This window comes from Nerophis ophidion, linkage group LG12, assembly GCF_033978795.1.
Source record: "Nerophis ophidion isolate RoL-2023_Sa linkage group LG12, RoL_Noph_v1.0, whole genome shotgun sequence".
In the NCBI taxonomy this organism is placed as follows: Eukaryota; Metazoa; Chordata; class Actinopteri; order Syngnathiformes; family Syngnathidae; genus Nerophis; species Nerophis ophidion.
In genome coordinates, this window is record NC_084622.1 from 32,958,748 (window position 1) to 32,984,544 (window position 25,797).

The following is a 25,797-nucleotide window of genomic DNA, read 5'->3' on the forward strand; positions in this document are numbered from 1 at the left end:
AACAAAAGTGAGTCCTGGCATGCCCACTATAACAGTTGGACAGATTGATTGTGCATTACATTTTTTTCGCAAATGGAGAAGATTGTCCATGTATTTCTTTAACAATTCCTAATAATATGAAAACATGAGGAAAACATGTAATCATGGGTTCATCTGTGAATCTGCTCAAATAGGAGTCCCAGTTGTAACAAAGACCACACAAAACTGGAAGGACTGTCACATATTTCCAAGAATAATTTCCAAATGTCATGCTGGATTTGTGGGAATTCTGTCATACAGTGAAACAGACATCAAGGAGGAGTAGAGCTGCGAAAAATAATCGATTAAAATCGATTATAAAAATAGATGGCGATTAATTTAGCCATCGATTCATTGGATTTATGCAGTGCGCATGCGCTGAGGCTTTTTTTCCCCATTCTTCTTCCTTTCGTTCTTTCCTAAACCTTTATTTATGAACTACAACATTTACAAAAAGCTGAGAAACAATAATCAAAATAAGTGCAAAAAAGTACAAAACATCAGGCGGCAGTAAGCCAGCCAATGATGTGTGTCATGTGCAGCTCATGTAACCAAGCCGTATCCTTTGTCTGGAAACATTCGAAAAATGGCGGAGGAAAACAGGAGCGAGCGATAGTGTAGGTGCAATGGAGAGAAGGGCACGACCTAAGTTGTCAAAAGTGTGGGAATTCTTCACCCTAAACACTGCAAAGAAGACCATTTCCTGCAAAACGTGCAGCATCGACCTCGCGTGGCACATAAGTACGACATCGCTTCGGGAGCACCTTAAGAGGAAGCATGTTGGATCCATGGATGAAGAAAAAAACTCACGGTACATAACTTTTTAAGTCCATACTCCGAGTACATTGATCCGTTGTGTCCGTCTTTGTTTGTTTTTAATATGTTGTTAAGGAAGAGATTTTTTTTAAGGCAGCGCTGCAGCAACTGTTGTGTGTATTACCATGAATTGATTAACGTGGACCCCGACTTAAACAAGTTGAAAAACTTATTCGGGTGTTACCATTTAGTGGTCAATTGTACGGAATATGTACTGTACTGTGCAATCTACTAATAAAAGTATCAATCAATCAATCAATCAATTAAAGGCCTACTGAAATTAGATTTTCTTATTTAAACGGGGATAGCAGGTCCATTCTATGTGTCATACTTTATCATTTCGCGATATTGCCATATTTTTGCTGAAAGGATTTAGTAGAGAACTTCGACGATAAAGTTCGCAACTTTTGGTCGCTAATAAAAAAGCCTTGCCTTTACCGGAAGTAGCAGACGATGACGTCACCGGTGTGAGGGCTCCTCACATCCTCACATTGTTTATAATGTGAACCTTCAGCAGCAAGAGCTGTTCGGACCAAGAAAGCGATAATTTCCCCATTAATTTGAGCGAGGATGAAAGATTTGTGGATGAGGAAATTTAGAGTGATGGCCTAGAAGAAAAAAAAAAGGAAAAAAAAAGGCGAGGGCAAGTGAGAGCGATTCAGATGATTTTAGACACATTTACTAAGATAATTCTGGGAAATCCCTTATCTGCCTATTGTGTTGCTAGTGTTTTAGTGAGTTAAAGAGTACCTTAAAATCGGAGGGGTGTAGCCACGGGTGTTTTGACACCAGAGTCTCTGAGAGATGTCACGGCAGCAGGAGAACGCTGGCTCCGCTGATCTCCGGTAAGAGGAGACTTATTTCCACAATTTTCTCACCGAAAACTGCCGGTTGACACGTAGTCGTGATCCATGTTTGCTTGACCGCTCTGATCCATAGTAAAGCTTCACCTCCGGGAATTTTAAAGAAGGAAACACCATGTGTTTGTGTGGCTAAAGGCTAAAAGCTTCCCAATTACATGTTTCTACTTTGACTTCTACATTATTAATTGAACAAATTGCAAAAAATTCAGCAACACAAATGTCCAAAATACTGTGTAATTGCGCGTTGAAAGGAGACGACTTTTAGCCGTAAGTGGTGCTGAGCTAATATGTCCCCTCCAACCAATAACGTCACAAACATGCGTCATCATCGCATCATCATTCCGCGACGTTTTCAACAGGAAACTCCGCCGGAAATTTAAAATTGTAATTTGGTAAACTAAACCGGCCGTATTGGCATGTGTTGCAATGTTAAGATTTCATCATTGATATATAAACTATCAGACTATGTGGTCGGTAGTAGTGGGTTTCAGTAGGCCTTTAACTTTCAGTGTTAGGAACTTCTTGGAGAGATCGAGGTCTTCATTTTCTGTGTTGTTATGAGCGGCAACAGGCATTCATGAGTTCAGCTTTTTTGTGAGTAACGTAAACGTTATGTCTTTGTTGCAACGCCGGGCTGATAATGTGTCTCCAGCCCATTTGACTCCGTTTTGAGAAAGAAAACGCACGTTTACCAATTTGGAGATAAACATAATGGACAGAAATATATCTCAGGTTGGTTTCATAATGGATCAATGTAGCCGGACCCGATAAAGCTATATAATATTTGAGTGATGCTTTAGTAATATAAACGTTAAGAAGGTGCTGGAATATTTCATGCTATTATTCACAGGCAGCCTAAAATGAATCCTTTATTATTCACAACAGAAACGTGTACAATATCTGATTCAGTTCTGATCTGATGAGTTACATTTCTGTGTTACTATTGGTGTATGCTGCATCCCCAATGTCCATTTATTTCAATTAGCTTTTTTTTAATGTGGTGGGATAGATAGCTAGATAGATGGATAGATAGCTAGAAAGATAAAAAGATAGATAGATAGATAGATAGATAGATAGCTGGATAGATAGATGGATAGATAGATAGATAGATAGATAGATAGATAGATAGATAGATAGATAGATAGATAGATAGATAGATAGATAGATAGATAGATAGATAGATAGATAGATAGATAGATAGATAGATAGATAGATAGATAGATAGATAGATAGATAGATAGATAGATAGATAGTACTTTTATTGATTCCCTCAAGGAGTTTCCTCAGTAACATTTAAATTCCTGCAGCAGTGTACAGAATTGAGATCGAATTTAAAAAGTAAATAACAGGGGTTTAATTGAGAAAATATTACTATAAGAATAAAAATAAAAAAGGAACATAAGAATAATAATATAACAGTAAAAATAACAATAAAACCTAGGCAGCAGTGACCATGATATGAAAAAATGTGCCTTTTACATCAAAAATTATTAAATAAATCAACTACCGTATTTCCTTGAATTGCCGCCGAGGCGCTAATTAAATAAAACCTATTCGCACTCCTGCACTTACCAAAGGCATGCGGTAAAAGTAAGCATACGCTAATTATTTTAAAACCTATTCTCACTCCAGCACTTACCAAAGGCATGCAATAAAAGTTTGAGCGTGATGTAAGCTTGGACCTTAAATCCTACTGAATAGCTCTTAATCTTCTTCCCTTTATGTGATTTCAAATTACCGGTATTGAAATCAGCCTCCTCCATTTTGAAAATGATGACAGGGGAAGTGTCACTCGTGACGTCACGAGTTTGACCAGGCGGTAATACTAAGCATACGCTAGTTATTTTGCGAAGCGAGTTTGACCCGGCAGTAATTCAAGGCAGGCGCATACAATATGCCCTGCGGCAATTCAAGGAAATACGGTAAGTATGTATTGAGTTACATGTAAATATTGCTACTATGAACTTTCATTATATGGTTTCTCTCATTTCAGAAAGAAATAAGCCAGCATTAGAGACTTGGTCCAAAGGAATGTGTGCACACCACAGCAAGCGGCTGCATTGACTGATAATGTCCTAAATATGAGGCCACTATCAATGGTGGAGGATGATAGTTTCAGAAAAATTATTTACGTCCTCAACCCACGTCCTCAACCCTGGATACACTCTTCCCACGAGGACCCATTTTACAAAACTGATGGACAGGAAGTATGAGCATACATTTAAAGCTGTGAAAACTGACATTAAAGCCACCCAGAGCAAAATTGTTCTGACCACTGATGTGTGGACAAGTGTAGGCAAGGAAGCCTACCTTGGCAATACATGCCACTACATTGGAAACGAATGGAGCATGAAGTCAATCTGCCTTACGACCATGCCACTAAAGGAAAGACATTCAGCATCCAACATTGCAGAATGGTTGGAATAGGTAGTAGGCAGGTTTGAAATTCCCCTAAGCAAAATTATTGCTATTGTGCATGACAATGGTGCACTTTATTAAAACAAAAAATACATTTTCTAACACTTGCCTTGTTATTATGTTTGGCAAGTTGAAAGGACATGGTTTCCCGTATGCGTTTTTTTTTAAATAAAGTATTGGAAAGGATAGAAATGTATTTTTCTGTTTTATCCGATTAATCAATTAATCAAAGTAATAATCGACTGATTCATCGATTATCAAATAGATCGTTAGTTGCAGCCCTAAGGAGGAGACTAACAAAATAATTAAGGGCGTAATGAAAACTTTAGTATTGGTATACTATTAAATTACAACTCCAATTGTAGTATGGAATTTGCATTTTTGGGTTATATATTTAATTTTCAATGGGGTGACTGCTGGGATGTCTGTACTTCCTCTTCTCAACCAATAGTGACTTTGATAAATGAGCTGTAAGTGTGTGTTGGTGAAGAATATTACCTGGTCATACTCTAGAGCACCCGGATACAGAGGCCAGCCGAGGAAGAGCTCAGCTATAACACATCCCAGTGACCACATATCAATAGCCTCACAAAATGGCAAGCCCAAAATAATCTCTGGAGCTCTGAAAAAGAAAAAACAGAGGCTGTTAAGAAGCATATCAAGTATAAGATTTCACAAGAGATCATCTTACAGGACTGCTCCAATATGTTTGCTTAGCAACAAATGGTCAGCATTTAAACTAGTTGCCGGGTATCCAAAATAACTGCCATGTTTAAAATAAAACATACTGTAAAATGCTTGAGTAAAACAATGTATAATACAAAAACATATTTAATTTATTAGTGAACTGCCATTTCTTCGAAGTACAGGTAGTTGACTTTAGACCATGGGTCAGTAGCCTTTCGGAAGCCAAGGTCTAATTCAGAGTAATACCAAGAGATACCAATTTGATACACTTATTTTACTTTTAAAGATATTTCAGTATCAACAATTAATGATATTTATCCTCATGCCGGCAGACATTGACCAGAATAATTAATTCTCAAAATAACTCAAATTATTTAATAAGACATGAAAGAGATTAACATTAACAAGCAACACTATTTCGATCAATAGCTATAATTGTATATTTTTAAATGATCACTTCTACAATGTTCAGAAGAAAATCCCACTGTTTTACTATAACTAGCCAACAAAATAAATAAATAAAAAATGTATCATGAATTGTGTTGCATGTACAAGTAATATTAGTCAATATTAGTTTCAGTTAAATGGTATTATGGCATGTGCAGTAGGCACTTTGGTTATTGTGGTGAGTACTGCTTTTTTCAGTAACTTTTGGGCAGAAACTACTCTTCAAGTAACATAAAAGCATGACATATTTACTACATTTACGTTTTTGTATATATATATATATATATATATATATATATATATATATATATATATATATATACATATATATATATATATATATACATACATACATACATACATACACAAACTTAAGAAGATGGATATATATATCCATCCATCTTCTTCCGCATATCCAACGTCAGTTCGCGGGGGCAGCAGCCTAAGCAGGGAAGCCCAGACTTCCCTCTCCCCAGCCACTTCGTCTAGCTCTTCCCGGGGGAACCCGAGGCGTTCCCAGGCCAGCCGGGAGACATAGTCTCCAACGTGTCCTGGGTCTTCCCCGTGGTCTCCTACCAGTCGGACGTGCCCTAAACACCTCCCTAGGGAGGCGGTCTAGTGGCATCCTGACCAGATGCCCGAACCACCTCATCTGGCTCCTCTAATAGGGGGAAGCAGCGGCTTTACTTTGAGCTCCTCCTGGATGGCAGAGCTTCTCACCCTATCTCTAAGGGATAGATATATATATATATATATATATATATATATATATATATATAAATATATATATATATATATATAATAAGTATTTGAACACCCTGCGTTTTTGCAAGTTCTCCCACTTAGAAATCATGGAGGGGTCTGAAATTTTAACGGTAGGTGCATGTCCACTGTATGAGAGATAACTTAAAAAGAAAAATCCAGAAATCGCAATCTCCATCCATCCATCCATCATCTTCCGCTTATCCGAGGTCTGGTCGCGGGGGCAGCAGCCTAAGCAGGGAAGCCCAGACTTCCCTATCTCCAGCCACTTCGTCTAGCTCTTCCCGGGAGATCCCGAGGCGTTCCCAGGCCAGCCGGGAGACATAGTCTTCCCAACGTGTCCTGGGTCTTCCCCGTGGCCTCCTACCAGCTGGACGTGCCCTAAACACCTCCCTAGGGAGGCGTTCGGGTGGCATCCTGACCATATGCCCGAACCACCTCATCTGGCTCCTCTCAATGTGGAGGAGCAGCGGCTTTACGTTGAGCTCCTCCCGGATGGCAGAGCTTCTCACCCTATCTCTAAGGGAGAGCCCCGCCACCCGGCGGAGGAAACTCACTTCGGCCGCTTGTACCCGTGATCTTATCCTTTCGGTCATGACCCAAAGTTCATGACCATAGGTGAGGATGGGAACGTAGATCGACCGGTAAATTGAGAGCTTTGCCTTCCGGCTCAGCTCCTTCTTCACCACAACGGATCGATACAACGTCCGCATTACTGAAGACGCCGCACCGATCCGCCTGTCGATCTCACGATCCACTCTTCCCCCACTCGTGAACAAGACTCCTAGGTACTTGAACTCCTCCACTTGGGGCAGGGTCTCCTTCCCAACCCAGAGATGGCACTCCACCCTTTTCTGGGCGAGAACCATGGACTCGGACTTGGAGGTGCTGATTCTCATTTCGGTCGCTTCACACTCGGCTGCGAACCGATCCAGTGAGAGCTGAAGATCCCGGCCAGATGAAGCCATCAGGACTACATCATCTGCAAAAAGCAGAGACCTAATCCCGTGGCCACCAAACCGGATCCCCTCAATGCCTTGACTGCGCCTAAAAATTCTGTCCATAAAAGTTATGAACAGAATCGGTGACAAAGGACAGCCTTGGCGGAGTCCAACACTCACTGGAAACGTGTCCGACTTACTGCCAGCAATGCGGACCAAGCTCTGACACTGATCATACAGGGAGCGGACTGCCACAATAAGACAGTCCGGTACCCCATACTATCTGAGCACTCCCCACAGGACTTCCCGAGGGACCCGGTCGAATGCCTTCTCCAAGTCCACAAAACACATGTAGACTGGTTGGGCAAATTCCCATGCACCCTCAAAAACCCTGCCGAGAGTATAGAGCTGGTCCACAGTTCCACGACCAGGACGAAAACCACACTGTTCCTCCTGAATCCGAGGTTCGACTATCCGGCGAAGCCTCCTCTCCAGTACACCTGAATAAACCTTACCGGGAAGGCTGAGGAGTGTGATCCCACGATAGTTGGAACACACCCTCCGGTCCCCCTTCTTAAAGAGAGGGACCACCACCCCGGTCTGCCAATCCAGAGGTACTGCCCCCGATGTCCACGCGATGCTGCAGAGTCTTGTCAACCAAGACAGCCCCACAGCATCCAGAGCCTTAAGGAACTCCGGGCGGATCTCATCCACCCCCGGGGCCTTGCCGCCGAGGAGCTTTTTAACTACCTCAGCGACCTCAGCCCCAGAAATAGGAGAGTCCACCACAGATTCGCCAGGCACCGGTTCCTCAAAGGAAGACGTGTTGGTGGGATTGAGGAGGTCTTCGATGTATTCCCTCCACCGATCCACAACATCCGCAGTCGAAGTCAGCAGAACACCATCCGCACCATACACGGTGTTGATAGTGCACTGCTTCCCCTTCCTGAGGCGGCGTATGGTGGTCCAGAATCGCTTCGAAGCCGTCCGGAAGTCGTTTTCCATGGCTTCCCCGAACTCTTCCCATGTCCGAGTTTTTGCCTCCGCGACCGCTAAAGCTGCACACCGCTTGGCCCGTCGGTACCCGTCCACTGCCTCCGGAGTCCTATGAGCCAAAAGAACCCGAGAGGACTCCTTCTTCAGCTTGACGGCATCCCTCACTGCTGGTGTCCACCAACGGGTTCTGGGATTACCGCCACGACAGGCACCAACAACCTTGCGGCCACAGCTCCAATCAGCCGCCTCGACAATAGAGGTTCGGAACATGGTCCACTCGGACTCAATGTCCCGCACCTCCCTCGTGACATGTTCAAAGTTCTCCCGGAGGTGTGAATTGAAACTCTCTCTGACAGGAGACTCTGCCAGACGTTCCCAGCAGACCCTCACAATGCGTTTGGGCCTGCCATGTCGGTCCGGCATCCTCCCCCACCATCGCAGCCAACTCACCACCAGGTGGTGATCGGTAGAAAGCTCCGCCCCTCTCTTCACCCGAGTGTCCAAAACATAAGGCCGCAAATCCGATGACACAACTACAAAGTCGATCATGGAACTGCGGCCTAGGGTGTCCTGGTGCCAAGTGCACATATGGACACCCTTATGTTTGAACATGGTGTTTGTTATAGACAATCCGTGACGAGCACAAAAGTCCAATAACAAAACCCCACTCGGGTTTAGATCCGGGCGGCCATTCTTCCCAATCACGCCTCTCCAGGTTTTACTGTCGTTGCCAACATGAGCGTTGAAGTCCCCCAGTAGGACACGGGAATCACCCGGGGGAGCACTTTCCAGTACTCCCTCGAGTGTACCCAAAAATTCGCAATCTATGATTTTTTATACATTTGTGTGATAAAGCTGAAAATAAGTATTTGAACACCAACATTAATATTTGGTAGAGTAGCCTTTGTTTGCAATTACAGACGTCAAACGTTTCCTGTAGTTCTTCACCAGGTTTGCACAGACTGCAGGAGGGATTTTTGCCCACTCTTCCACACAAACCTTCTCTAGATCAGTCAGGTTTCTGGGCTGTTGCTGAATAACACAGACTTTCAGCTCCCTCCAAAGATTTTGAATTAGATTTAGGTCTGGAGACTGGCTAGGCCACTCCAGAACCTTGATATGGTTCTTACAAAGCCACTTCTTGCTTTTCCTAGCTGTGTGCTTTGCGTCATTTTCATGTTGGAAGATCCAGCCACGACTCATCTTCAATGATCTGACTGAGGGAAGGAGGTTTTTGGCAAAAATCTCACAATACATGGCTGCAGTCGTCCTGTCCCATGAGCAGAAAACACCCCCAAAGTAGGGATGGTGTTCTTGGGATGGTACGCATCGTTCTTCTTCATCCAAACACGCATAGTGGAATTATGACCAAAAAGGTCAATTTTGGTCTCATCTGTCCACAAAACTTTCTCCCATGACTCCTCTGGATCATCCAAATGGTCATTGGCAAACTTAAGACGGGCCTTATCATATGCTGATTTAAGCAGGGGAACCTTCCATACCATGCATGATTTCAAACCATGACGTCTTAGTGTATTACCAACAGTGACCATGGAAACAGTGGTCCCAGCTCTTGTCAGGTCATTGACCAAGTCCTGTCGTGTAGTCCTGGGCTGATTCCTCACCTTTCTTAGCATCATTGAAACCCCACGAGGTGATATCTTGCATGCGGCTCCACTCTGATTGAGATTGACCGTCATGTTTAGCTTCTTCCATTTTCCAATGATTGCTCCAACAGTGGACCTTTTTTCACCAAGCTGCTTGGCAATTTCTCCGTAGTCTTTTCCATACTTCTGGAGTTGGACGATTTTGTCTCTGGTGTCTTTGGACAGCTCTTTACTCTTAGCCATGCTGAATGTTTGGGTCTTACTGATTGTATGGGGTGGACAGGTGTCTTTATGCAGCTAACGACCTCACACAGGTGCATCTGATTCAGGATAATACAGTGGAGTGGAGGAGGACTTTTAAAGGCGGACTAACAGTTCTTTGAGGGTCAGAATTCTAGCTGATTGGTGTTCAAATTATTTTCAGCTGTATCATACAAATAAATTGTTGAAAAATCATAAATTGTGATTTCTGGATTTTTCTTTTTAGGTTATCTCTCATACAGTGGACATGCACCTACCGTGAAAAATTCAGACCCCTCCATGATTTCTAAGTGGGAGAACTTGCAAAACAACAGGGTGTTAAAATACTTCTTGACTGTAATATATATAACTCATACAGCTAATTGATTATTACTTTATTAGAGAAGTATGCTGTTATTGGAATATTAAATAGCAACTTAAGGGACTTGTGGAATTATTGCAGTGGTTTAAATAAAGTTGGCAACTACGAGCTTTGGAGAGAGCAGTGACGTTGATTTGAACCAAACAACAAAAAGTAATTCCCTCCTTTCACAAGTGTCTTTTAACTAGCTTTTGTCCTTAAAATGTGAGTCAGACTATTAAGGTCTTAGTTCCCAAGGTGATGTTTCTTCTAGAACTGCTGGTGAGGAGCCAACGGCAAGCTCCTCCACCTGCAACATGTCTCCATGACTGCCTACTCCGAGTGCCAAGGTTTTGCAAAGCAGACAATACTTTTTTTTTTTTTTAAATAGAGCATGCTCATTTCATTCATTTTAAAGATATTCTGTTTAATTTTCAATATTGTCATTTTCAACTATGCATTAATAAAAGTTTGAATCAGGGAAATAGCAACAATAAAATAACGCTTTAGACAACTCACAGGTGAGTGTCCCATTTTAGAACAAGCTCACAGGCAACTCCTAGGTTCTTGGTAAACCATGGGTACCGCGTTAACGACCCCAGCTGCTTTAGACAATGTGGCCAAAAAATAGAGGTAGTGATATTCTAACAATCTTACACCCATGTATCAACATTTAAAGTAAGAAGTTAATGTTAAACTATCGATCCAATACACTACATTCTTTAGATACAGGTGAGAGACACTATTGACAGCAGTGGCAAGCCTAGTTTGGACAACAAAGCCATAAATGTTGAATAAGTTTAAGACATAGCTATTCAGCACAATTACTCTCAGCCTATCGACTGACAGTTTATTCCTACGTAGACAGTAATAGAGCACGGTTGAGCTGAGTGGCTTTATCTGGTGTGAGGACAAAGGAGTGGTGGTGCCCTCCAGCTGGACCTCATGACAACAGCGGCATTTAACACTGTCTGCAACTCTGTTTACGTACATGAGATATCAAAGAATTGGGCCAAGATGATGAAAGGGTATGTAGTGAGAAAAAGGCTTGCGTGTGTATGAAGCAAGTATTGCTATAATCACAACTGGAATCTAATTCGGGGAATTTACTGCTGTGCAGTATTTCTGCTCAATGGAAGTGTGACGTTAAAGCAATGCAACTGCTACGCAACATATTGTCTAAAGTTAAATGTACCAATGATTGTCTCACACACACACTAGGTGTGGTAAAATTTGTCCTCTGCATTTGACCCATCCCCTTGACCACCCCCTGGGAAGTGAGGGGAGCAGTGGGCCGCAGCGGTGCCGCGCCCAGGAATAATTTATGGTGATTTAACCCCCAATTCCAACCCTTGATGCTGAGTGCCAAGCAGGGAGGCAATGGGTCCCATTTTTTTAGTCTTTGGTATGACTCGGCCAGGGTTTGAACTCCCAACCTACCGATCTCAGGGCAGACACTCTAACCACTAGGCCACTGAGTAGGTTCCACTAGGCAACTGAGTAGTTGCTCTGAAAAGATAAGAGTTGAAAAATGTAATTACGGTGCATCTGGAAAGTAATCATAACGCTTTCCTTTTTCCACATTTTGTTATGTTACGGGCCCCAAGCCAAAATGGAATACATTATTTTTTGTCCTTGCAAATGTATTCATAATAAAAACTAAGAAATCTCATTCACATAATTATTCATAGCTGCTACCTGATATTTAATTGTTGCACCTTTGGCAGCAATTAGAGCTTGAAGTCTTTTTGAACACAATGCCACAAGCTTGGCAGATCTATCTTTGGGAAATTTTACCCATTCCTCTTTGCAGCACCTCTCTGGCGCTAGCAGGCTGGATGGGAAGCATTGATGCGGAGCAATTTTCAGATCTCTGCAGAGATGTTCAATCGGATTCAAGTCCGAACTATGGCTGGGCCACTCAAGGACATTTACAGACTTGTCCTGAAGCCATTCCTTTGTTATCTTGGCTGTGTGCTTAGGGTCATTGTCCTGCTGAAAAATCCACCATCGCCCCAGTCGGAGTTCAAGAGTATCCAGAGTGTGTCTTTCCAAATCATGTCCGACCAACTGAATTTACCACAGGTGGACTAAGCTGTAAGAACATCTCAAGGAGGATCAGTTGAAACAGGATTTTGAGCGTCATAGTAAAAACAATGAATGCTTAGGTTCAGGTGATTTAAGTTTATTATTTTTAACAAATCTACAAAAAAATTCTAAAACAACTTTTCAAATTGTCATTATAGGTATTGTGTGTAAAATTTAAAGTTAAACAAATTTGGAATAAGGCTGTAATATTAAATGTGGAAAAAGTAAGGCGCTGTGAATACTTTCCAAATGCACTGTAACAACCACAAAATTCCCATCCCTAACTTTTTTGTATATCTTTATCCACAGTAATATTTATATCCATCCATCCACTTTCTACCGCTTGTCCCAACAACGTTTACATAGCTACCTATATGCACGCACACATACTTTCCAGCCAATGTAGAGATCCTAAAAAGTACGTAACATGGCCACAAGTATGTATCTGTATGGTCATGAAATTAAGACAAAATTATTTTTGTCCAATGAGTTCAAATTTTTTGGGGGGGAAAAAAAGACCTTCCATCATTTTGTATTCTTATTTAAACCCTAACGGAGTAGAAAGTAGAAGAAAAAACAAATTCAAATAGTAGTAATTGTATAGAAGTATACCTGGCACTGTTTACAGTACACTTAGTATGATAGTAAAGAAGTAGTAGTATGCATGTCAAATGTCCATTTCAAACAAGTGTAGAGTAGCAACCCTGCAACAGTAGTAAGAGTAAGCTCTATGAAAACCATTGTTTATTGGACTTGGACACACTCACTGAATAATGGTGCTAGAAATAGCAGCCACTGCTGTGACGACCACAGCGGGAAATTACTGTTGCCAAGCAACAGCTGGACACATGACCATAATAACAGAATTACACTGTGATAAATGAAACAATTTCTTACAATTGTATAACCGACAAAAAGCATGTTCTTGTGTTTGTCTGCCTGCAAATAGAAAACAGTTTACGTCGAGCTTTTAAAACATTTTTTTTGGCCTTCTTGGCCAGAAAGGAGTAACAGCGATTTCCCATCGATTCTTCAGGAGGAAGAAGTTGCATTACGCAAAAAAACTGTTCTTACGCAAACACTATTTGTTCATACTGTACATGGTTTTGTTCATTACAGAACAATATTGTTTAAAGGTAAAAAAGGGAATCTTTTTCAAATCCAAAACAGTAACTTTCACAGCTCACTCATAACTTTTTTCCAGTTTAAAACCATAAAAATATGGACATGCATAAAATACATTTAACCTTTATATTGCCTCATAATTGTGTTGAACACAGTGACATGCTGTAATGGTAGTGTTAACTTTCCAACCGTCATAACGCAGTTGAGGAAGTTAGAGGGCACCTCAATCATGAAAGTGTGATGGATACAAACAGAAGAGTTGTTTATTAAATCCATCCACTTCTACCACTTGTCCCTTTCGGGGTCACAGGGGGTGCCGCAGTCTATCTCAGCTGCGGAAGACAGAGTACACTCTGGACAAGTCGCTACTTCATCACAGGGCCAACACAGATTCACACAATAGGGCCGATAAATAGTCTTTAGTTTTCCAACCTCAAGGTTTCTGTAACATTTCCTAATTTAAGATACAATGTCTCTTAAATATAATTAGATAATATATATTTCCAGTTGCAAGAAAAAGTATGTGAACCCTTTGGGATTTCTTTTGCATAAACTGGGTCATAAAATGTGTTTTGATCTTCATCGAGGTCACAACAACAAACAGTCTGCTTAAATTAATACCGCACAACAAGTCTTAAGCTTTCATATTTTCATTGAACACAAGGAGACATTTTATCATCAATTTATGCAGAAATCGAAGTAATCCCAAAGGGTTCACATACATTTTTCTTGCAACTGTATATATATTAAGTTTTTTGAGCAAACTGTAGCTTTAAGGTTTATAGGTTGAATTCAGCATTGCACAATGACAGGCAACAGCATGTAAAAATTTGTGAAGCTTTGAGAGTAGTGCATGTTAGCATCGTGAATGACAGTGAAACCTCTAGGGCAGGATGGTATACTACGGCCGGGGGCCACATCCGGCCCGTCAAATATTAGCACAAAATTAGGCAAAGATCTGTTATGACAGTGGTTCTTAACCTTGTTTCATATGCGCATTCACCGAACCCTTCTTTAGTGAAAAATAAAATGACTTTTTTTTAAATTCAAGACAAAGTTATATGCAGAGGTGGGTAGTAACGCGCTACATTTACTCCGTTACATTTACTTGAGTAACTTTTGGGATAAATTGTACTTCTACGAGTAGTTTTTATGCAATATACTTTTACCTGAGTATATTTATAGAGAAGAAACGCTACTTTTACTCCGTTCCATTGATCTACATTCAGCTCGCTACTCGCTACTTTTTTTTATCGATCTATTAATGTTTATTTTGGTTAATGACAGAGCTTCAAAGTAGAATCTACGCATGCCTGCGTTTCACCAATCACATGCAGTCACTGGTGACGTTGGACCAATCAAACAGAGCCAGGCGGTCACATGACCCGACTTAAACAAGTTAAAAAACGTATTCGGTTGTTACCATTTAGTGGTCAATTGTACGGATTATGTACTATACTGTGCAATCTACTAATAAAAGTTTCAATCAATCAATCAATCAATCAAAAGTGTAAAGGAAAAAAGACACTTTTTATTTCAACCGTACTTCCCGTCAAAAGCCTAAAGACTGATCGCACAGTTCCTGTCTTCACAATAAAAGTGCCGCTCCATCGCGCCTGCGCTAACGAAATAAGAGTCTCCGAAAGCCAGCGCAAACAAGCTAGCAAGCCACGGAGTTTGCCGCCAATGTATTTCTTGTAAAGTGTATAAAAATGAATATGGAAGCTGGACAAATAAGATGCCAAAAACCAACGACTTTCATGTGGTATTAGACAGAAAAGAGGAACTTTTTTTTTCCTCCATTTGAAAACGTGAACGTCTGATTCCAATCAATGCAAGTCATCAGAATCAGGTAATACACCAACTTATATTCTTGTCTTCATGAAAGATAGGAATCTATATGTTAAACATGCATGTATATTCATAAAAACACCTTTTAACATCTGAACAAAAACGGCAAAATAAATAAATATAAATTATATACTGTATATATATATATATTTAATATATATATATATATACATATCAATCAATCAATCAATCAATGTTTACTTATATAGCCCTAAATCACTAGTGTCTCATATATATATGTATATATATATATATGATATGTGTGTGTATAAATGATTTGTGTGTATATGTATAATATGTGTGTGTATAAATGACGTGTGTGTATGTATAATATGTGTGTGTATAAATGACGTGTGTGTATGTATACGTATATATGAGGTAGATCACCTCGACTTGGTCATTTACTAAGTAATTGATAAACGTTGAAAAACTTATTGGGGTGTTACCATTTAGTGGTCAATTGTACGGAATATTTACTGTACTGTGCAATCTACTAATACATGTTTTAATCAATCAATCAAATCAATGAACTCCTACTGAGGCTATGGTGCTGTTAAGTTATTGTGGCTCAATGTGCCATTTTTTTCGTTTTATTTTAATGTACTATTATTTAATATATAATATTGTTTTAGTTGCTTAAAAGATATTACTGGCTCTGAATTTGGTCATTGCTATTTTTATGTTTTTGTGCATTATTTTTTGGCGTAATCAGGTTACTCATCAGTTACTCAGTACTTGAGTAGTTTTTTCACAACATACTTTTTACTTTTACTCAAGTAAATATTTGGGTGACTACTCCTTACTTTTACTTGAGTAATAAATCTCTAAAGTAACAGTACTCTTACTTGAGTACGATTTCTGGCTACTCTACCCACCTCTGGTTATATGTTTTTTTACTGGTGCACTAAAATGAACCGTGCATGATTATCACCTTGTTCAAAGAACAAAACCAACACAGTGCATGAACTCACAACAAATTACACCCCTGTAAATCAGATGGAAATTAGAAGGAACATTGTTTGGGGGTATCCATAATATATTGATAGGGAGAAGTTTTTATTTTTACGATGAGTTGGGTGAGTCTTGACCTCCGCGGCAGAGGTTCCGTCGAACCCCTGAGGCCGACTCACCGAACCCCAAGGGTTTGATCGAACCCAGGTTAAGAACCACTGTGTTATGACAATTGCCACAACAAAACTGATACAAGACTTAAACACATTGGCAAAAAAGGGTGATTACAACATTGCTCACACTGAAAGAGAATGTAAATGTTAACCATGTAATGCCATTTTTGTGTTTGAGATTCTGATATTATATTGTTGAAAATAGATGTAGAGCCCATGTTTAGGAAGTCTACACTCTGTTCCAACAAATATGATTTGCTTTGAAATACATCATGTGTTTGCCCGGCCCGTCTGTCAAATTTAAAAGCCAATGAGGCCCCTGAGCCAAAGAGTTTGGCCACCTTTGCTCTAGGCCGAACTGTGTCTCTCCCCCCAACTCACCTGGGACTGTGGCCTTGAACAGAAGCAGTAAAGATGATGAATGGATATTTGTGCCAGCACTATTTGAAGCCACCGGCTAATCCATTGCAAAAAAAAGATTAAGTCCCTTATGTGACAAGCTTGCATACGCACAAAAGCCTGCCATACGCCCTTTTTCACGGCAAAGATGAGATGGATCAAGATCGACATTGACATGGAAGTGGAAATGTGCGATGCCTCACGCCAACTCCATAGCTGCCGTACGTACAGTACATTTCTACACGTTGTGATACTTGGCAACAATGAGGTGATGCTAGGTAAATGTGCCAACTTTTAATTCTCAGGCTGATTGATGCACACATCACAGACATTAACAATTAACTCATCCTCCCCTTTATGCAATTAATTATTTATATGTCTATTAATATTTGTGAGGAAATCTCTTAATGTATATAGGTGATAATTTTGCAACCTATTACTGTTAAAATGTGGTCTTGTGACTGCAACACCAGCTTGGCTGGCCGAAGGTTGTGGCACGATGGGACTCGAGACCGGGGGGCGGTGGAGGGCAGGGGCTGACTCTGTTTCATGTACAGCTGCTACTGTAAGAAGTTCTCCTCTTTTGTTATAATAAATTAAGTAATCAAACAAAAATCTAAATGTTTCGAATCGATTGTTAGCGATGGCATGAGTAAATTTAAAAGATTGCATAAACCAAATTACATAAATGGGGGTTGCGGTGGTCCCATGTCACTAAGGGCTAAATTGCGTGAGGGAAGCCGTGAAGAACCTCTTTTCATTTTTTATCCTGGTGACAGACCATTTTTTTTATTTATTTCCGCCTGTCTACAGGTTCTTCACAGAGCATTTTCAATATTTTAAACCGTCGTCATTTGCTCCAAGACAGAATCACCTCCTATTGACTTGTGATTGGACATAGCGCGTAGTTCTCAATCACATGGCTAGTTTCATTATGATTTGCGGCTTTATAAGGTGGCATGGCCTGGTCGTAGTCTGGCCATGCTAAGCCAAGTAACCTCCTGCTGCCAATTTAAAGTTTGTTGCAAGTTGATGTAATAAAGAAATTGGCTTGGATTTCGGTGCGCAAACCCTTTAATACATCTGAATTTTTACTTGCATACGCTGTTTTCTAAATTTGAACATACAACTATTTTTAGTAGCAATCCGCATAACTCCTGTTACATAAGGCCCCAGTTCTCTAAAAAAATAAGGGGAATAGACAACTCCTACACAACCACATGGACTGTTCCGACAGATCTCAGACATCCTAAAAATTGTTTTTTCATCAATACAGAAACACGTAGGACTCCGTGTCTTGCTGCCCGATGCTGCAGTCATTAAAGGCTAGAGCTCCTGCTTTTCCTGCCATAATGGCAAGATCACAAAATACAAATAACAGCATACATGCTTGCCTGCCTGGATCCAGAACCAACTAGTCACAGTAAAGAGCAGCCATGAGAACAAAACAAGTGTGAAGACGAAAGACTACAAATGTAATGAATTGATGTTTTCCTTATTTATTGACACATATTTTCACGCAAGGACACCGCTGATCCATTGGTGTGATAATTCAAGTAGAACCTAATTCATGATAAAATCTTGAAGGATTGTGTCTTTAACATTATTTGTCTATGATGGTGAGGAGTAAAATTCAATGACCCTCAATGCATCAAACTTGTGAGCATAAAGGTAGCTGCTACTGAGGGAAAGGCAGATGCAACTGTCACAACGGTATACTTTGAAAAGTGTACGAGAGAAGAATTATCATTTTCGGTTTTCAGCAGTGATTTCATAATCCATCTCTATGAATAAGAACTACACAAAAAAAATAGTTTCCCCACTATCAGAGTATTTGGCTTTATTTTGGTGCTTTTCTTTAAAGGCTAATTTCTCAGACAAGCCATTATATAGACATATTAAAAACAAATTGTCCTGTTTATCAAAATAACAAAAAAACAACAAAAGAAAATAAAATGCAATTTCCATTTTGAGGTAAGATCATTTTACTATGTGAGACCTCAACACTCCTGAACCTCCTAAGTAATACGGACTACTTCATTAAATTTGGCAATATTGCTACTGCCTCAATGTTACCCATACATTTATGAAATGTTATACATTTGAACCGCCACAAATAGATTGTGCGCCACCTGTTAGCCCACGCCCATATACACATATAACCTTGGGCCTCGAGTAGCAAGCTTGCTTATGCACACGTACAACCTTTTTCGCGGCAAAGATGAGATTTACATATCAAGATTGACGTTGACGTGGAAATGCACACTGCTTCAAACCAACTAGAGGGCTGACATACGTTAATTTCTAAAGGCTGTGGATGCTTTGGAGACACACAAAAGGTGGTTGTTCTAGCTTTGCCAACATTTGATTTAAACAAAAATAAAAAGATGGAGACCACGACACAAAACTGTCCTGTCAAAACATTATACTGGGACTCTTTGGCCATAACAGGTGGACAACATCAGCGGGTTGTTGCGGCACACTGGCACCTCCGAGACCGAGGTGGCTGTCCCATATACTGCAGCTACCTCAAGAAGTTATTTTGTGCTCTATTAATAAATTGAGTAATCAAACAAAATTGAAAGTCGTTTGTATCCTTTCGGATATGCCGGCATGTTTACATTTAAATGATAGCAAGATTAAATAAATTTTGTCCACTGGCACCAAGCGCTGTTCTGGGATAGGGCGACACATGAAGCGATGAGGAGGAAGGGACCCTCCGCCTATAATCCCGTTGCCGCGACTATATATTTTTAAACACTCGTCTGTTTTGGAGAAGTACATCCAACTTCTTCCTCACCTTTCTGATGCCCGACTATTTCTTTTTTATTTCATTCAACCTGTGGTTGCCTGCAGCACACAGCAATTTCAACCTGATGGTGATTGCTCTAAACACCAGAAAGAAAAAACCTACTGACTTGTGCAGTACCTAAGCACATGGTGCCTTTATTATGATGTGTGTACTTTAAAGGCGGCACGGTCTGGGCATGGCAAGCAACACTGAAATCTGGTACCAATTTCAAGTTGATTGCAATGTAAAAATAAATGTGCTTGGAGTTTGCATGTCCTCCCCGTGAATGCGAGGGTTCCCTCCGGGTACTCCGGCTTCCTCCCACTTCCAAAGACATGCACCTAGGGATAGGTTGATTGGCAACACTAAATTGGCCCTAGTGTGTGAATGTGAGTGTGAATATTGTCTGTCTATCTGTGTTGGCCCTGCGATGAGGTGGCGACTTGTCCAGGGTGTACCCCACCTTCCGCCCGATTGTAGCTGAGATAGGCGCCAGCGCCCCCCGCGACCCCAAAAAGGGAATAAGCGGTAGAAAATGGATGGATGGATGGATGGGCTTTATGTGTGCACACACTTTAATAGACATTCATTTTTTTCACTAGTGTATGTACTTCTCTGGATTTGAACATACGTCTATTTTTAGTAGGAACGTCCTGCAACTCCATTTACATGAGGCCCTAGGTCTATAAATATATATATTTTTTTTTTAAAGAACAGAAAAAGCGACAAGATAGTTAATTTGTAGTTCTAAACACCTGTTTCTGTTGTTGTATTTTCTTAACTCAATTTTTGCAAATGCATAACCCCCACCACAAATAGATTGCAGTCCAGTGGGAATAACAGTTATTCTGAGTCTAAACATAGTAAACACAGGAAGTGAACGGACGATCGGCAATTAGAGAGATATGGAGAAGTGACGTGATTAAATAAGTTTTGCTTATTCCAAATCCTTTTTGGGCAACTTGAATAGGGCATGGGTAACCATGTTGAGTTTGTTATTAAAATGTTCGTAAGCCTGTTTGTAATAAACTAAACCACAATTGTGTAAGCCAAAAATGTGGTGTTAGCTAAAAGCTAGTTAGCATACCAAGCAAAGAATAGCCTCAGTATGTCAAAAAAAAACTACGGAATTGCTTGCCACTCAAAGCTCTGTAGTTTCAACATTAAGCAACATTTTAACTTTAAGTGAGCAACTATTCAAGACTAAACATGTAAGTAGTAGACATGTTATGCCAGCTGCTTCCTGTTTGTTCAATGTTCCATGAAAACAAGAGAAACTGTCAAATTTAAAACATTTAACTAAACTACTAAAACACCAAAAAAAAAGTTCATATATATATACATATACTTATATATATATATATATACATATACTTATATATATATATACATATACTTATATATATATATATATATATATATATATATATATAAAAAGCCTGGAAATAATATGTATATATATATATATATATATACATACATACATACATTTGGCTGATTTAAACCAAATCATCCAATACAGATATATTGGTATGCTTCAAGTGAACAAAAAAAAATATATATTACATGTATTATGAGTTAAACACTACTCTACACATGTATTTACTGGAGTGAAATTGACGATTGTTACAATGTACATCTAAGGTGGGAAAAAAAAGATCCTCACTGGAGTAGTAGAGTATGCATAAGACAATACCTGTGATAAACCCTAATTAACGTAAACCTCCAGGTATGGCTAGTTGATTGCATTCTACCCATTCACCTGATCTGCTCAGCTGAATTATTTACAAAGCCTGGTGCTCCACTTACATTGCAGTAGGTGGTTTTACGTCACTAATCCCCAAAGATAGTGCCATCACCTCACCAGTTTTTCATGTGCCAGGCTGCCATGACAACAATAGATTGTATCTACCAGGGGGATATAGTAGCTGTAAATAGCTGAAACATTATTTGACAACAAAATATTTCTAAAAACGAAAGGAAAGCATCCCATTTACACAATGCACACAGCAGAAGGAGTTATTTTTTTAAATGCATGTATGGTTATTTTTGTTCAAATCAACAGCTTTGTTTTGGTAACCAAACATTATAATCAAATATTAGCACCGTGCGTCCCTTTAAGCACTCTGCTGATAATAGACTTCCAAGTGCATAATCATAAACACACACACACTCAATGGGGATTAAAAAAAAAAATTCCCTTGAAAATATTTGTTCTTTTTTTAAAAGGCAGACGCTATATTTCACACACTTTTAAAGTTAGCTCTGTGGTTTGATCGGGTTAAGTAAAAAAAACATGGACCACCATTAGAATCAAAGGAAAAGTAACTTCACATGTACCATCACTTTTTGTGAGCCATATTCAGAGAATTGTTTTACCCACGTGAAATGATCTAAGGTTAAGGAGCTTGTACACAGTAACACAAACTGCGTATTAGCACACCCAGTCGGACACAGGAATGTCTGAATGTTTTTCTTGGATCCAAATGTGGGTTTTGACACTTCACATTCTTTGGCTGACTGTATCCTGAATAATCTCATCTATACCCCTCTAATACCCCACCTTTTCACTCAGCAATATTATTAGGAATGATGCTGTTGCTCTATAACAAACCGTGCGCAATGAAGAAGAACAAGTCCAGAGCAAAGCCATAAGTTATGTAATGTTTAAAGCCCCATGTTTGACTCCTGTCTGAGTGCAGACTTGAGAATGGCCTGCTCTGCTCTAGCAGGGGAAGAAACTCTGGCTTTCACTTGCGCTTTTCCATTTCGGTCTAAAGTTTAAACTGTGCAAAACTGTACATTAGAGTAAATATTTGTTAATTAGTAAAGTAGTACTCTTCTGAAATAAATAGTGGGTGTGTGCATTGCAAGCATGCACAAGCACTATAACAGAATGTGTCATGAATTACACAATAGTTCAAATGTGCCAACTCAATGTACTTGCTGGGACTTGTTGGTTAAATCATGAGTGAATAGAAATGGCTAGCCTCTTTCATTTCCAGGGAGAAAAATATTTTGCTGTAGACAATTTTTAATACAGACCCTTTTCAAAAAACGGACCTTAGTAAACAAGTTAACTGTCACTACTTATGCAAGGCAAATAGGATACCGTAATTATTGGATTTTTTTTTCTTCAACAAAGTTTGTGTTTAATGAGTTAAGGAGTTAATTTAAGGAGAACTATCTCAAACCTTAGTATTTCACAGAACAGTTCCTTATAAGCATAATAGTAGTATCTCTTTTTTATGCAAGACAGGTTGTATGTAACATGCTCGGCCTGGACCAAACATACAAGAAGTCGGGCATGTGTCCAGAAATGCAGACATACAAGAAAGTAGCACAAAGACATTGCAGTGTTAAAGTTGTACAGTTCATGGTGTTCTCAGTTACATTATGTGGGGTCATAAAAGGTACACCATATTAAATAAAAGCAAAGAGGACCTAAACATATAGTACTCATCTTGGGTTAGACTTTGCTAGGCGCTCAGTGAAACAAACATCCATCCCATCCATTTTCTACCGCTTATTCCCTTTCGGGGTCGCGGGGGGAGCTGGCGCCTATCTCAGCTAAAATCGACAACTATCTCCAATTAGTACCTACTGGTGGTGTCTTCCAGTATCTTATCTCCGGATAAATATTCTGCATGACATTCCTACATTATACTACTATCCCTTTTTTATCAGCCAGGTAGTGATAAGAGGGCAAAGAACATGGCATTGCAAGAGCTCTCTTAGCCACTGGAAATTGTCTTTGACTAAACAAAAGACACACTATTGGCTCCAAATAAAGTAATCCCCTATTACAGATCACTATCTGATTTGTCTCCACTCAAATTTACAGACTACTTGGGGTATTTAAAACAAACAATTTAACTATCTTGGAAAGCCAATTTAGACCTGGCAATGATCTTCCACCATAGTTCAAGCCTGACATGTACATGAGGTCGACAAACTTTGACATGTGCTTCTTTCCCGGCCTGACGAGCAATTGTGTTAAAGCAGAAGAATGCTGCCCCACACACTTTATTCAAAGTGTAACTCCAAGTAAACTACTTGCATGGCTTCAGGAACAAACCACAGATATGTTTGTCCTGTTGGTTTTGGTTGTACAGTGGAACCTCTTAAAAAAAGTTCAGAGAGAAAGTTTAATTGAAAATGATTTCAAGTTAATTAACGCATTTCTTGTTCAGGCCTGTATAAATTACCCTAATTTTAACATAACTACTGATAACGTCTAACTTTAGGCCGTGTGCATCTTCGAATCTCTGTTTAAATATCTCAGTGTGGGAGAAACCCCGTGCCAGGGTGGGTTTTTTACCGGTACTTCAGCTACCGCCCACATTCCAAAAATACTGATGTTAGGTTCATTGGACACTCTACATTTTTTCCAGTTTAAACTAAATTGTATTATTTATTCAATGCAATTTTCACATGCATGTGCACTTCACGTGTATATACAGTGGGGCAAAAAAGTATTTAGTCAACCACCGATTGGGCAAGTTCTCCCACTTAAAATGGTGACAGAGGTCTAATTTTCATCACAGGTACACTTCCAACTGTGAGAGAGAGAATGTGAAAAAAAATCCAGGAATTCACAATGTAGGATTTTTTAAGAATTTATTTGTAAATTATGGTGGAAAAAAAAATATTTGGTCAATAACAAAAAATCAACTCAATACTTTGTAATATAACCTTTGTTGGCAACAACAGAGGTCAAACGATTACTACAGGTCTTTACCAGGTTTGCACACACAGTAGCTGGTATTTTGGCCCATTCCTCTATGCAGATCTTTTCGAGAGCAGTGATGTTTTGGGGCTGTTGCCGGCAACACAGACTTTCAATTCCCTCCACAGATTTTCTATGGAGTTGAGGTCTGGAGACTGGCTAGGCCACTCGAAGACTTTCAAATGCTTCTTACGGAGCCACTCCTTCGTTGCACGGACGGTGTGTTTGGGATCATTCTCATGCTGGAAGACCCAGCCACGTTTCATCTTCAAAGCTCTCACTGATGGAAGGACGTTTTGGCTCAAAATCCCACGATACACGGCCCCATTCATTCTTTCCTTGACACGGATCAGTCGTCATGTCCCCTTAGCAGAAAAACAGCCCCAAAGCATGATGTTTCCACCCTCATGCTTCACAGTAGGTATGGTGTTTTGGGATGCAACTCAGTATTCTTCTTCCTTCAAACATGACGAGTTGAGTTTATACCAAAAAGTTATATTTTGGTTTCATTTGACCACATGACATTCTCCCAATCTTCTGCTGTATCATCCATGTGCTCTCTGGCAAACTTTAGACGGGCCTGGACATGCACTGGCTTAAGCAGGGGGACACGTCTGGCACTGCAGGGTTTGATTCCCTGTCGGCGTAGTGTGTTACTGATGGTAACCTTTGTTACTTTGGTCCCAGCTCTCTGCAGGTCATTTAACAGGTCCCCCCGAGTGGTTCTGGGAATTTTGCTCATCGTTCTCATGATCATTTTGACCCCACGGGATGAGATCTTGCGTGGAGCCCCAGATGAAGGGAGATTATCAGTGGTCTTGTATGTCTTCCATTTTCTGATAATTGCTCCCACAGTTGATTTTTTCACACCAAACTGCTTGTCTATTGTAGATTTACTCTTCCCAGTCTGGTGCAGGTCTACAATAATTTTCCTGGTGTCCTTCGACAGCTCAATGGTCTTGGCCATAGTGGAGTTTGGAGTCTGACTGTTTGAGGATGTGGACAGGTGTCTTCTATACAGATAACAAGTTCAAACGGGTTCCATTAATACAGGTAACGAGTGGAGGACAGAAGAGCTTCTTAAAGAAAAACTTACAGGTCTGTGAGAGCCAGAGATATTCCTTGTTTGAAGTAACCAAATAATTATTTTCGACCATAATTTACAAATTAATTATTTAAAATTCCTACAATGTGAATTCCTGGATTTTTTTTTTTCACATTCTGTCTCTCACAGTTGAAGTGTACCAATGATGAAAATTACAGACCTCTGTCATCATCTTAAGTGGGAGAACTTGCACAATCGGTGGCTGGCTAAATACTTTTTTGCCCCACTGTATATTGTCTGTGAAACGGACTGTCAGTGTTAACCATTTAGCTTTAGCAGAGATTATAAATTTTGCATTGTTTTTATGGCTGTCACAATTGAGCAAACAGATAAAAACATTTACAGTAGTAGTACTACTACTGTAAAAAGTTGTGAAAAAAGTGCAGACAGAGCCATTGTCTAAAAAGGAAGAAGGTGATTATGGCTTGT

General features: G+C 40.0%; 1 protein-coding gene across 4 annotated transcripts in view; it reads right to left on the reverse strand.

Annotated features, from left to right (window-relative positions):
- LOC133563322 (homeodomain-interacting protein kinase 3-like) overlaps positions 1-25,797 on the reverse strand; it is a 72,330-nt gene that overhangs the window by 19,610 nt on the left and 26,923 nt on the right. For all 4 annotated transcript variants that reach the window (XM_061917393.1, XM_061917391.1, XM_061917392.1 and 1 more), the window contains exon 5: positions 4,614-4,737. In XM_061917393.1, coding sequence (XP_061773377.1) covers positions 4,614-4,737 — 124 coding nt within the window. The remainder of the gene's footprint in view (positions 1-4,613; positions 4,738-25,797) is intronic.